The sequence below is a fragment of the Dama dama genome, chromosome 13, assembly GCF_033118175.1.
Source record: "Dama dama isolate Ldn47 chromosome 13, ASM3311817v1, whole genome shotgun sequence".
NCBI lineage: Eukaryota > Metazoa > Chordata > Mammalia > Artiodactyla > Cervidae > Dama > Dama dama.
In genome coordinates this window covers 30,130,905-30,144,959 of record NC_083693.1, presented here as the reverse complement: position 1 = coordinate 30,144,959, position 14,055 = coordinate 30,130,905, and the positions used below count along the sequence as shown (strand labels likewise).

General features: G+C 47.7%; 1 protein-coding gene across 2 annotated transcripts; it reads left to right on the top strand.

The window, feature by feature from the left end:
- RCCD1 (RCC1 domain containing 1) lies at nucleotides 1–12,889 on the top strand. 2 transcript variants are annotated; one of them, XM_061158737.1, is made up of 8 exons: nucleotides 1–310; nucleotides 1,729–1,936; nucleotides 2,022–2,406; nucleotides 2,597–2,718; nucleotides 5,155–5,250; nucleotides 5,919–6,089; nucleotides 6,728–6,757; nucleotides 7,272–12,889. In XM_061158737.1, the coding sequence occupies exons 2-8, from the start codon at nucleotides 1,762–1,764 to the stop codon at nucleotides 7,421–7,423; spliced, it is 1,131 nt and encodes a 376-aa protein (XP_061014720.1). In that variant the 5' UTR covers nucleotides 1–310; nucleotides 1,729–1,761; the 3' UTR covers nucleotides 7,424–12,889. The 2 variants fall into 2 exon arrangements, with proteins under 2 accessions (XP_061014720.1, XP_061014721.1); XM_061158738.1 differs by having other exon boundaries at nucleotides 1,655–1,936.
- Nucleotides 12,890–14,055: the final 1,166 nt, after the last annotated feature.

Sequence of the window (14,055 nt, the reverse complement as noted above, 5' to 3'; positions counted from 1 at the left end):
AGTACGACTGCGGCACGTTGGGCAGACCCACGAGAGTTAAGAGCGAGCTGCGGCCGCCCCACACAGGCAGCACTCGTCCCTGGGGTGTTAGTACTTTGTGAATGTCCCCCAGATGCTTTTAATACGGGCTCCACTGCCCCGTGCGAGTCTGCGGGGGGCGGGACCATCTGGTCAACCTCGGTTTCGAGCCACGCCCGCCGGAGGTTTGGCCCACTCCTCGCCCGGGGCCTCCTGGGCCTAGCGGAGGCTTCGGGACCGGTTCGACCGAGTTAGGACTGAACAGGCCGCGGCCAGAATTGCCCGAACCCAGGTAAGCAAGTCCACGGCCGCCCGCCCTGCCCGGGGAGGTCACGCCGCTCGCCGGCGATTGGCTCCGTGGAGGCTTCCGAAGCCAATGGGCTTAGGGCGCGGCTCTTCAAACTTTAACTTCCTGGCTGCCAGCCGAGTCCTGGTCCGGCTGTCGACCGGTTCCTGGTCGCTGCCTTGCCTCCCGGCCTTTCCTCCCTCTAGACGGCCCATTGGATCGAGCTGCCTGAGGGGGTGGAGGGCACAGGGTCAAGATTAAGATCAGAGGCCTTGGGCTGGGATTGGCCCGGAAGGGGTAGGAGCCCAGGCCTGGGTCAGGGAGATACTGCAGGATCTAGCTTCAAAGACTTAAAAATGCCAACGATACTCTGATTAAGCCGAACATGCTGTACGCAGAAAGTGGCATCACCGTGTCACTCGACTCTGCCTCTGTTTCCCCATTTATGCGCGAGTGCCTTGAAAGCAGACAGCGGTGCTTCTTATTGACTTAGAGTAAGGGATTAATGCAGTCCATGGGGTCCACAGGGTCGCAGAGTCGGACATGACTTATCGACTGAACAATGACAAAAAGGATCAATAAATGCGTGCGGGATGAGTAAATGAGTAGACAAGGTCCAGTTGAAATTGTGTTTACATAGGTCCCTAAAAACCCAGTGACCATTTCTTTTTTTAATTTTATCAACTTTTAAGTCCTGGATTTAATAAGCTGACACTGTGTCCTTACGATGCTGTGTGCCAGCTCTTGAAACCTTTATTTGTATCTGTTCATAGCAATTCCATAAGGTAGGTACTGCCTACCTTCTGCCCAGCTTGTACAACTGCACAGACTGAATTGGATTGAGAGAGCTCAAGTAAATTGGCTAAGGACACAGGCGTTGCTAGCTGCAGAGGCAAACATGTGAACCCTGGAAGTGGTCCTGCCCCTTACAGGGCATTGTCTTTGCCTTTCACTGGTGGGAAATGATGGATCTTGAGTTCAGTCTTCTGCCCCTCTCGGTCCTAAGCTTGTGTAAGGGTCACTTTCTCTGGGAGTCTCCACTGTCAAACGGAGACAATTCTAGTTCCCAGGATTACATGGGATAATGTGTCTGACATTGAGAATTTGGAGTGGGAGGGACTCAGAGTCCTAGTCCGATGCCTAAAGGAGAGGCTATTTCACTACCTCGTGCCCACTTTGCGGGACAGTGAATGTGCTTGAGTCAAAAGGGAGGACAGGGAAAGGGCCCCACTTACACAGCTGAGAATCGTTCTAAGTCTGGTAGGACGCCCGCTCAGCGAACGTCGGTGGAATGCACGTCGTGTGCCTCTGTGGTTAGAAGGGTGGCTTTCCCCCCCTTTTACCCGTAAGGCAGCTGCAGTGTCTCCCAAGAAAGAATCTCTCCGGGTTCTTGCCCTAACCTTCCGTCTCGCCGGCCGCTCCAGTCAGGTCGCAGCCAGCCGAGGGCGCTGCGAGGCATGGACGAGGAGCATCGCGGGACCTGGTTCGGCTTCGGTTTCTGTGGCTTCGGGCAGGCGCTGGGCTCGGGGCTCGGGCGCCAGGTACACAGCCCCGAGCCGCTGAGGACGCCGGGCGGCAACCTCGACGTCTGCCGCGTGAGCGCGAGCTGGAGCTACACCGCCTTTGTGACCCGTGAGCGCCCCTCTCCGTCCCCGCCTCCGGCCCCCGGCGCGCACGCGGCCCCCTCCGTCCCCAGCCCGCTCTCCACCCCCCGCAGGTGGAGGCCGGGTGCAGCTGTCGGGCGCCGCGGGCGGCGCGGTGGGCGGATGCACGGACGCGTGGGCATCGGAGGAGCTCCTGGTGCTGCTGCGCGCGGGGCCGGGAGCCGGGGCGGAGCTGCAGGCCTGGGCGCCGGGTTCGGCGCTGCGCGGGGAGCCCCTCTGGTCCCAGGCCGTGCAGGAGGCGGAAGGCGGACCCAGCCGTGATGAGAACCAGGCGGGGCCGCTGCCGCTGCTGCCCTGCGCTCGCGCCTACGTGAGCCCGCGGCCGCCCTTCTACCGGCCTCTGGCCCCCACGCTGCGGGCCCGTCGCCTGGAGCTGGGCGCCGAGCACGCGTTGCTGCTGGACGCCGCGGGCCAGGTGTTCTCCTGGGGCGCGGGCAGGTGAGTGGGGCTTGGCCAGGTGGGCCAGCTGGGCTTTTGCGGGGGTGCTGGGGTCGGGGGTGGGGGAGGACTGCGGTAAATGTGACCTCGGAGTGGGAGGTCAGCATCCAGGGGCCAGGAGGGAGTGTTTGGGCAAGGATGGGGAGACCTCTTGGTGTGAGCATCGCTGACTGGCATCTTCTTTGCTAAGGCATGGACAGCTGGGCCACGGGACCCTGGAGGCCGAGCCAGAGCCCAGGCTGTTGGAGGCGCTGCAGGGCCTACCCATGGCTGAAGTCGCCGCAGGCGGCTGGCACTCTGTCTGCCTGAGTGGTGAGTGACCTAGGGCTTTCCCAAAACCAGCTCAGGGTCTCCCAGATGCCAAACCTTCCTCCTCCTCGCCCCAGTTAGATGGGTGGCCTAGCCAGGCCTCCTTCCAAGCTCCTCCCGCATCCATCAGCCCAGTCATTCCTGATTCCCAAACGCCTCACAGATTCAGCCCCCCACCATGACCACGCTCACAGTCTGGGCTGTTGGCAGTTGTTTCCCGTCTTCTGGTCTCACTACTCCTCCCGTTCATCTGCCTCCAGCCAGGGCTGTCATTTTGCAGTACTCCCCAAGGGAGAATGGAGGGGTGAGGGGCAGCTGAGACAAGAAGGATGGAGAAGAAAGGCAGCAGCTGCCCAGGTGGTCGTGATGTGTGGCATACAGTGGGCACCGGGAGGCCCACCCGGAGGAGGACGGTGGTCAGTGTGAGCTCAGGTGGCGCCGTGGCTGGTCACCCGGGATAGGATTAGCATCAATTGAGATTGTGTTCACCCCTCTGGCAGGAGATCAGGTGCAGCTGATAGCTAGGCTGTGGGGTAGGGCTGGGAGCAGATGATTTTTGCAAGGATCTGCATCTGGGTGCTCTGGCCGCTACTTATATTGACAAGGTTGGGCTGCACAGTCAGCCAAACGCTTAGATGCCAAGGTTGACAGCCAAGAAAGAGTTTATTCACAAGGCAGCCAAGCGAGGAGATGGGAGAATAAGCCTCTGATCTGCCACATTGAAGGGCTTGGGGTATTTATGGCATAAGCCAGGTGGTCTTAGGCATGGGGAAAGGTGATTGGAGGTAGGGAAGAAGGTGAGGTAATCAGTGTTCTGAGCAGGCATACCTGAGTCAACATGGTTCTGCAGATTTCAAATTGGAGGCACTTTGGGACTTCCCTGGCAGTCCAGTGGTTAGGATGCAGAGCTTTCACTGCTGGGGCCTGGGTTCAATCCCTGGTCAGGGAACTAAGATCCCACAAACCACCAGGCAGCAGGGCGGGGCGCGGGGTGGGAAGGAGGCAATTAGCATGATCTAAGGGTGGAGTTTTCCAGCCCTCTGACATTAGAAGGCCATTCATTGGCCATGTGCACAAGCCCAGTTTTAGGGTTGGTGGTCCCATCGAGTCTCCAGATGGCTTTTGCTGGGCAGGCGCTGACTCCAAGTTCCTGTGAAACAGCTGGGTTGTATGAAACTGTATACAATTAAAGGGGAAAAAAAGCAGAAAAACCAAAGTGAACTTAAAGAAGGCACTTTACAAGCAAAGGGGTTTTTTTTTTTTTTTTTTTTTTTTTTTGCAAAGGGGTTTTTAATAGTGTGTTCCTCATCTGTTCTCCAAGGAAAGTTCAAGAATTTCTCCATAGTTATCACCTTCTGTTAAATCCGTGGGGCATGGTTTCACTCGGGATCTTTAAAAATGACTTAGGCCTGCACTCTCCCCTTCCTATTCTAATGGGCCTGGGTTGGCAGCCAGGCTTGAGAACTACTGGGCGGGAGGAGAGACGAGAGGACCAGAAAGTGAGCACAATGGGAAGTCTCACACTAAGGTCCAAAAGGAGTTTAAGGCCTCGGTGTAGTGTGGTTGGAGCACTGATGCTTCAAACCAGACCTCCCAGGTTCACATCAGCATCACTCTGCCCCTGGTGATCTTGGGCAGAACACCTCACCACTCAAGTTTCTCTGGAGTAGAGTGGGGATATGGTGCTTAATATCCGTGCTGGCACGGATTAAATATTTGATAAAAATCAGCTACTACTGTTAGTGAATTTTTAGTATTAGGGCTCTTGCTCCAGTCAACAACCCTATATAGTGTTGTGGGAGGAGGCAAGCAATGTTGAGAGCTTCTAGAGGCCTTCAGGGATGGGGGAGGGTGTAATGGGTCAAGAGGGTCAACTGTATGGCGACAGATGGAAACCGACCTTTTGGTGATAAACAAACTGTAGTGCATACAGAAGTCAAAATATATGTAATGTATACATGAAACTTTTACAAAAAGTTTCATGCTGTGTCAATTAAATCAATGCTGTGTCAGTGTAAAAAAAAAAAAACTCATTTTTTAAAAAAGGTCTTCAGGACCAGTGATGGGTAGGGCTGAAGAAAGGAGCCTGGGCTCAGTGGATGTGAAAAGAAGACACTCGGGAACTTCCAGGGACTCATTTCCAAATTGCATGTTGGGGTGGTGGCTGGGATTTAACAACAAAAGGGAAAAGTGACCCTGGAGAGGAAAGCCTAACAAGAGGTGTCCTTTAAGAATAGGGTGACCGAATGCACGTAAGGGGGAAAGGCCCTGCTGAGACAAGGAAGCTGCTGGGCCCTGGGGGAGGTGCTTAATCTGGAACGCTGACTTGGGTGGGGCAGGTAACTGTTGTCTTTCAGGAGCCACACTCCTACAGGGAGTGTGGATGGATGCAGGGGTGATCTGAGTCTGTTTAATGGGACCCTATTCTCTCTGAGACAGAGACAGGAGATATTTATATCTGGGGCTGGAATGAATCGGGGCAGCTGGCCCTGCCCACCAAGAGCCTGGCAGAAGATGGAAAGACAACTGCAGGAGGTGAGGATCAATTTTGTTAAAAATTTATTTTTTTGAAGTACAGTTGATTTGCAATGTTGTGTTACCTTGTGCTGTATGGCCACATGATTGAGTTATACCTACACACACATTCTTTTTTATATTTCTTCCATTACGGTTTATCGCAGGATACTGAGTATAGTTCCCTGTGCTATAGATTAGGACCTTATTGTTTTTTCCATTCTGTATATAATAGTTTGCATCTGCTAACTCCAAACTCCCAATCCATCCCTCCCCCACCCCCTCCTCCTTGGCAACCACAAGTCTGTTGGTGAGAGCCAGTTGTTGATTTCCACACATTTCTGTCATTCCTGCCTCCTGGCCATAGGCTGGCTCGAGAGCTACAGGGCTCAGAAGGGGTATGTGACATCCTTGGGACCGCAGGACACACCGAAGGACTCTGAGCCCCTTATGAGAGGGAGCACGGCACGGCTGATGCCAGTGTCCTCACGGCACGCCCCACAAGCCTGTCAGCTCCAGCACTTCCAGGGAATTCGGGGTTGGAAGCGACAGCTTTGGAGCTAGAGTAGGGGCTTCAGCTATTGTATGAATGATGCTTATTATTTTAATTATTTTTTACGATCGAGGTGTAGATCAGGTCTCAGTGAGTGTTCACCATCATTATCATAACTCTTACTGCTTCTCTGAAGCCTCAGGACTGGATGAAGATGGTTTTGAAGTAAAGAGAGTCTCTACGGGTGAGGATGGAGCCCCCGCCCCCTTCATAGCGGTCCAGCCGTTCCCAGCTTTACTGGACCTCAGCCCGGGCTCAGAGGCAGTCAAGGTCAGCTGCGGATCCCGGCACACGGCAGTGCTGACAAGTGAGTGGGGCCAGGTGGGCTGGTTCAGGACGGAGCAGGAAGCCCCCTCCGCCCAGCTGGCGGCTGCAGGAAAGGGTGTGGTCACTTAAAAGGCTAGCAGCCTCACTCCCTCGGGCCTTTCACAGAGGCTACCCAGCCTGTCAGGCCCTGAAGGTTCTTCCTTCCGGAGGGAGGCTAGTGTTTGCCAGCCTTGCATCAGATGAGGATCTGCCCAACCCTGCTCCTGAGACTCCAAACTCAGTAGCTATGAGGTCACAGCCGTTGGGCATATAGGAAGGTGAACTTTTTCAGTCTGGATCCTTTACCACCCCAGACGTGACTAGTGTGTGTGCATGCCGCGTGCTAAGTCGCTTCAGCTGTGTCCGAGTCTTTGCAACTCTGAGACTCTATGTAGCCTGCCAGGCTCCTCTGTCCATGGGATTCTCTGGACAGAGGAGGGGGTTGCCATGCCCTTCTCCACGGGATCTTCCTGACATGTGACTAGACTATTGTTAAAAAGGGAGAGAGTATGTGTTGCTCCGCCAATCAAATCAGACGACGACCACAGTGAGCTGGCTGTGGGTTGTGGCAGGCTGAGCTTTTCACATGCCCTGTCAGAGAGCATGGCAACAGCCCCTTTACTGTCCTTTCGGTTGCAGGAACGGGGGAGCTCTACACCTGGGGCTGGGGTAAGTAAAGGGTTTGCTTTTGTGATGCTTAAACAAAGAGGAGGAAAAGACCTGCGGGTAGAGGGCAGGTGACAACAGCTGTGAAGAGAAGCGGAAGCAGGGGTCTCAGCACGACCGCTGGAGTGAAAAGCCGTCTTTTCCCTTCTCTGGAACAGATCTAGGCACACTCAGAGGGGCAGAGCTCAGAGAAATAGGAAGTATCAGTATTTCCTATTTACCTCTCTGAAAAAGTATGTGTCCCAACGGAATATTTCGCTAGCATTTCTGAGACCTCTTTTGGTCTGGCCCCGGGAAGAGAAAAAGGTAGAATGAAAATCTCTGAGCATCTGAGCTTGGGAGTGGGGAGCCTGGAGGATTTGCCCGGCTCTGTGGTGCTGGTCTGAACTCACGGAGCAGACACCAGCAGGGTCGTGGCCTAAGCCCAGCGCTTCAGTCAATGGGCTGGTTTTCCTTCCTGGAGGGGAGAAGTCACAGGGCCCAGCAGAGGATGGCAAAGGGGCTCATTTCACTTTAGGTAAATATGGACAGCTTGGCCACAAGGACACAACCACTTTGGACCGGCCCTGCCGTGTGGAGTACTTTGTAGATAAGCAACTCCAAGTAAGAACTGTGAGCTGTGGGCCCTGGAACACCTACGTGTATGCTGTGGAGAAAGAGAAGAGCTGACCTATGGATAAGGGTATAAAATAACAGTAGAGTGGAAAATTATAAAGCCAACACCTGTGAAACTCCCCACAGGGCAAGGAAAACCACTGCCAGCACCCAGAGGCCTCACCTTTGCCCCTCCCGTTCACAGCCCTCTTGCTCCACCTTAGAGCAGGTGGCATCTTCAACTTTGTCCCCCCATTAGAAACACCTGGAGGGAACTCCCTGGTGGTCCAGTGGTTAGGACTCTGCGTTTTCACTGCTGAGGGCACAGATTCAATCCCTGGTCAGGGAACTAAGATTCTACAGGCTCCAGGGTTTGCTGTGCCCCACACTCCCAGAAAAAAAGAGAAGCACCTGGAGATTTGTAACTGGATGCCTAGAGACGGCATCATGAAGAGAAAGTGAAAGTCGCTCAGTCATGTCGGACTCTTTCGACCCCGTGGACTACAGTCCATGGAACTCTAGGCTGGAATACTGGAGTGGGTAGCCTTTCCTGTCTCCAGGGGCTCGTCCCAACCCAGGGATCGAACCCAGGTCTCCCGCATTGCAGGCAGATTCTTTACCAGCTGAGCCAGGGCCAGCATCTTAGACATGATGAAATCATGAACTTAAGGGTGTGGAACATAGATGTGGGTAGATTTTTGAAGGGCTTCCCTAGTGGCTATGACAGTAAAGAATCCACCTGCAATGCAGGAGATCTGGGTCGAATCCCTCCCTGGGTCAGGAAGATTCCCTAGAGAAGGGAATGGCTACACGCTCTGGTATTCTTGCCAAGCTGCCCCATCCCAGGTGATTTTTGAGGTAGTGCTAAGACTGGGAACCGCTAGAGGTCATCTTTTGTTTATTCATCTGGACTGTTTTCACTTTGAATCTTACCATTCCATGTATACCTCTTTATACAGTAAAATTTGTCTGCTTTTGAACTTTAGGTACATAGTCATTCTCTGTATGTTCTTTTATGTCTTTTTTCATCAGCACTGTAAGATTCATCTGTGGTGACCTACAGTTTATTCACTTCCATTCTGTTACATGAATTATACCTCAAGTTTATATATTCTCTTGTTGATACTAATTTCTTTTTTCTTACTGAGTTAAAATACACATAACAAAAAACTTCTTATCTTCACATTTTAAGTGTACAGTTCAGTGGTACTGGACACTCCCATTGCTGTGCAGCCATCAGCACCATCAGTCCCATCTCTTATCTTGTAAGTCTGAAACCCTACAGCTATTCAACAGCGACTCCTCATTCTCCCCAACCCCTGACAACTGTCATTATACCTTTTGTCTCTCTTTGTGATCTTGACTACTCTACCTAATGTAAGTGGAATCATAACAGTATTTGTCTTTTTGTGACTGGCTTATGATCAGTTAGCATAATGCCCTTAGGGATCATCCGTGTTGTGGCGTACTGCACAATTTCCTTCCTTTCTAGGCCTTAATAATGTTCAATTGTATGTATGGGCATGTTTGGTTTATCCAGTCATTGGTTGATGGACACTTGGGAGGCTTTCATATTTTAACTGTTGTGAATGATGCTACTGTGAACATGGATTTACAAACACCTCTTTAAGACTCGGCCTTTAATTCTTTTGGATACATACCTAAAGTGGACTCAGAGTCATACGGTAATTCCATTTTTAAGTTTTTGAGGAGCCTACATTACTGTTTTCCACAGTGGCTTTAACATTTTACAATCCCACCAATAAATAGTGCACAAGGGTTCCAATTTCTCTATATCCTTACCCAACACTTTTTTTGCTTTAAAAAAACTATTTATGTATTTTTGGCTGCGCTGGGTCTGCGTTGCTGTCTGTGGGTTTTCCCTAGTTGTGTGTGGCCTTCTGTTGCCGTGGCTCCTCTCGTAGTGGTCGGGCTCAGCAGCTGTGGTGCACAGGCTTCGTTGCTCCGCAGCATGTGGAATCTTCCCAGACCAGGGATCCAACTGTGTCCCCTGCGTTGGTAGGTGAATTCTCAACTACTGGACCACCAAGGAAGTCCAACTTTTTGCTTTTTTGACAGTAGCCATCCTAATGGGTATAAAGTGACTATCTCATTGTAATTTTGATTTGCTATTTCCCTAAAGATTAGTGATGTTAAGTATCTTTTCATGTGCTTATTGGCCATTTACGTATCTCTTTTGGAGAAATGTCTATTCAAGTCCTTTGCCCATTTTGAATCAGGTTTTGTGTGTGTGGTGTTTTAGGAGTTCTATATATTCTAGGTATTAATCCCTCATCAGACTGATTTGGAACTATTTTCTCCCATTCTGTTGGTTGCTTTTTCACTCTGTTGATAGTGTCTCTTTTGCTTAAATGTTTGCTTTTCGGTTGCATTGGGTCTTAGTTGTGGCTTTTGGGCTCAGTAGTTTGGTGCATGGGTTCCAGTTGTCATGACACATGGGCTTAGCTGCTCCGTGACATGTGGGGTCTTAGTGCCCAGATGAGGGATCAAACCTTGTCCTCTGCATTGCTTTTAATTTTCATGAAGTCCAGTTTGTCTATATTTTCTTTTGTTGCCTGTGCCTTTGGTGACATGTCTAAGAAATTATTGCCAAATTCAGTGTCTTGAAGCTTTTGTCCTATGTTTTTATAAGAATTTTTTAGGTCTTATATTTAGGTCCTTGATCCATTTTGAGTTAAATTTTTGTATACGGTGACAGGTAAGGGTCAAACTTCATCCTTTTGTATGTGGATATCCAGCTTTCCTAGCACCATTTGTTGAAAAGAGTGTCCATTCCCCAGTGAATGGCCTTGGCACCCTTGTCATAAATCATCTGCTTATATATTCAAGGGTTTATTTCTGGGCTTTCTATTCTATTCTTTTGATCTATATGTCTCTCTTTTTTATGTCAATACTGGCTTGATTACTATAACTTTGCAGTAGGTTTTGAACCTAGGATGTCTGAGTCCTATAGTTTTGTTCTTTTTCAAAGTTGTTTTGACTGTTTGGGGTTCCTTGAGATCCCATGAGTTATAGGGCTTTTCTATTTCTGCATAAAGGTTCTTGAGATTTTAGGGATTGCTAGAATCTATAGATTTCTTTGGGTGCTACTGATATTTTAACAATATTAAGTCTTCTGATCCATGATCATGGGATGTGTTTCTATTTATTTATGTCTATAACTTTTTTTTCATTTATTAGTTGCAGGCTAATTACTTTACAGTATTGTAGTGGTTTTTGCCATACACTGACATGAATCAGCCATGGATTTACATGTGTTCCCCATCCTGATCCCCCCTCCCTATTTATGTCTATAACTTCTTTCAGCGGTGTTTTGCACTGGGTTGGCCAAAAAGTTTGTTTGGTTTTTTTGGTAACACATTATGGAAAAACTCAAATGTGCTTTTTAGCTAACCTAATAGTTTTCATCATACATGTCTTTCACCTCCTTGGTTAGTTCAGTTCAGTTGCTCAGTTGTGTCCGATTCTTTGTGACCCCATGGACTGCAGCATGCCAGGCTTCCCTGTCCATCACCAACTCCCTGAGTCTGCTCAAACCCATGTCCGTCAAGTCGGTGATGCCATCCAACCATCTCATCCTCTGTCGTCCCCTTCTCCTCTCACCTTCAGTCTTTCCCAGCATCAGGGTCTTTGCAAATGAGTCAGTTCTTCTCATCAGGTGGCCAAAGTATTGGCGTTTCAGCATCAGTCCTTCCAATGAATATTCAGGACTGATTTCCTTTAGGATGAACTGGATGGATCTGCTTGCAGTCCAAGGGACTCTGAAGAGTCTTCTCCAACACCACAGTTCAAAAGCATCAATTCTTCAGTGCTCATCTTTCTTTACAGTCCAACTCTCACATCCATACTTGACTATGGAAAAACCATGGCCTTGACTAGACGGACCTTTGTTGGCAAGGTAATGTCTCTGCTTTTTAATATGTTGTCTAGGTTGGCCATAGCTTTTTTTCCAAGGAGGAAGTGTCTTTTAATTTCATGGCTGCAGTCACCATCTGTAGTGATTTTGGAGCCCCCAAAAATAAAGTCTGTCGCTGTTTTCCCATCTGTTTGCCATAAAGTGGTGGGACCAGATGCCATGATCTTAGTTTTCTGAATGTTTTAAGCCAACTTTTTCACTCTCCTCTTGCACTTTCATCAAGAGACTCTAACTTTCTGCCGTAAGTGTGGTCTGCATATCTGAGGTTATTGATATTATTGATATTTCTCCTGGCAGTCTTGATTCCAATGTGCTCATCCAGTCCAGCATTTCTCATGACGTACTCTGCATATAGTTAAATAAGCAGGGTGACAATATACAGCTTTGACATACTCCTTTCCCAATTTGGAACTAGTCTGTTGTTCCAGGTCCAGTTCTAACTGTTGCTTCTTGACCTGCATACAGATTTCTCAGGAGGCAGGTAAGGTGGTCTGGTATTCCAATCTCTTGAAGAATTTTCCACAGTTTATTGTGATCCACACAGTCAAAGGCTTTGGCATAGTCAATAAAGCAGATGTTTTTCTGGAACTCTCTTGCTTTTTCGATGATCCAACAGATGTTGGAAATTTGATCTCTGGTTCCTCTGCCTTTTCTAAACCCAGCTTGAACATCTGGAAGTTCATGGTTCATGTACTGTTGAAGCCTGACTTGGAGAACGTTGACCATTACTTTGCTAGCGTGTGACATGAGTCCAATTACGTGGTAGTTTGAGCATTCTTTAGCATTGCCTTTCTTTGGGATTGGAATGAAAACTGACCTTTTCCAGTCCTGGCCACTGCTGAGTTTTCCAAATCTGCTGGCATATTGAGTGCAGCACTTTCACAGCATCATATTTTAGGATTTGAAATAGCTCAACTGGAATTCTAATCACCTCCACTAGATTTGTTCGTAGTGATGCTTCCTAAGGCCCACTTGACTTCACACTCTAGGATGTCTGGCTTTAGGAGAGTGATCACACCATCGTGATTATCTAGGTCATGAAGATCTTTTTTGTATAGTTCTTCTGTGTATTTTTGCCACCTCTTCTTAATATCTTCTGCTTCTGTTAGGTCCATACCATTTCTGTCTTTCATTGAGCCCATCTCTGCATGAAATGTTTCCTTGGTATCTCTAATTTTCTTGAAGAGATCGCTAGTCTTTCCCATTCTATTGTTTTCCCCTGTTTCTTTGCACTGATCACTGAGGAAGGCTTTTTATATCTCTCCTTGCTATTCTTTGGAATTCTGCAATTAACCTCCTTGGTTAATTGCTGAGTATTTTAGTCTTTTTGATGCCGTTATAAATGAAATCATTTTTGTAATTTCCTTTTCAGATTGTTCATTGTGTATAGAAATACAACTGATTTTTGTGTATTGACTTTGTATCCTGCTACTTTGCTGAAGTCATTTATTAATTCTAACAGCTTTTTGGTAGTCTTTAAGATTTTTTACATATAAGATCACTCACCTGCAAACATAATTTTACTTCTTTCTTTTCAATTTGAATGCCTTTTATTTCTTTTATAGCCTAATGGCTCTATGTTGATTAAAAATGTTGAAAGTGTGCATCCTTGCCTTGTTCTGATCTTAAAGCAAAAGTATGTTCACTGTGGGCTTGTCACATATGGCTTTTATTGTGTGGAAGTAGTCTCCTTTTCTATTTTATTGCGTTTTTATCATGAAAGGTTGTGGAATCTTTCTTTTTCTACATCAACTGAAATCATCAGTTAGGGAGTTAAAGCATAACACATGCTCAGGGTTGGATATTTGCTCAAAAATGCCTGAGAAAACACTTGAGTTTTCATTTCTGCCTAGGATTCAGGCTCCACAAACAAGAACTGAAGGCTAAGGCACAGTTGTTTATGGCCTGAAAGTCAAAGTTGCTCAGTTGTGTCTGACTCTGTGACCCCATGGACTCTATAGTCCATGGAATTCTTTAGGTCAGAATGGCCTGGCTAAGCATTAAAGACTTGCTCCAATACAATGAATATTTATTTTTTTCCCTCATTTTTCCTTTAGTGAGTTTAGCAAGTTGTAGGATATAAGAACAATATACAAAAATCAACTATATATATTTATGTAGCCAAGTAACAACCAGAAGTTTTAATTAAAAGATACCATTTACAATAGCATCAAGATATGAAATACTTAGGGATAAATCTGACAAAGATGTGAAATATTTGTACACATGACCCATAAAATACTGCTGAGAAGAAAACCGAAATAAATGGAGAGAGATGCCTTGTTTGTGGGTTGTTAGTTCTCCCCAGTTGGTCTACAGGTTCAATGTGATGGCAATAAAAATTCTACGAGATTTTTCTGTAGAAATTGACAAGCTTTTTCCCCTAAAACTCATACAAAAATGCAAAGGACCTGTAACAGACAAAATGATGTTTAAAAGCACAAAGTTGGAAAGTTAACATTACCTGATTTTATGAATTCATATAAATCCTCGTAATTAAAACAGTAGTACTGTCATTAGGACAGACAGATGAGTGGAACAGAAACTTACAGGAGAAAGTTTAGCTTTTTAGTTAATGGTGCTGGACAACTGGGTACTGTATGAAAAAGAATGTACTCAACAGGTACTTCACCAGAGAAGAATGATGGCAGAGAAGCACGTGAAAAGATGTTAAACAGAATTAAAAAAAAAAAGTTAAACACCATCATTAGGAAAATACAAATTACAACCACATTGAGATACTATTTCACAGCTACTAAAATGGCTAAAA

Coding starts and splice junctions, on each gene's coding strand:
- RCCD1 (XM_061158737.1), top strand. CDS start 1,762: ATGGACGAGGAGCATCGCGGGACCTGGTTCGGCTTCGGTTTCTGTGGC. Junction 1,937..2,021: donor CTACACCGCCTTTGTGACCC/GTGAGCGCCCCT, acceptor CACCCCCCGCAG/GTGGAGGCCGGGTGCAGCTG. Junction 2,719..5,154: donor GCACTCTGTCTGCCTGAGTG/GTGAGTGACCTA, acceptor TCTCTGAGACAG/AGACAGGAGATATTTATATC.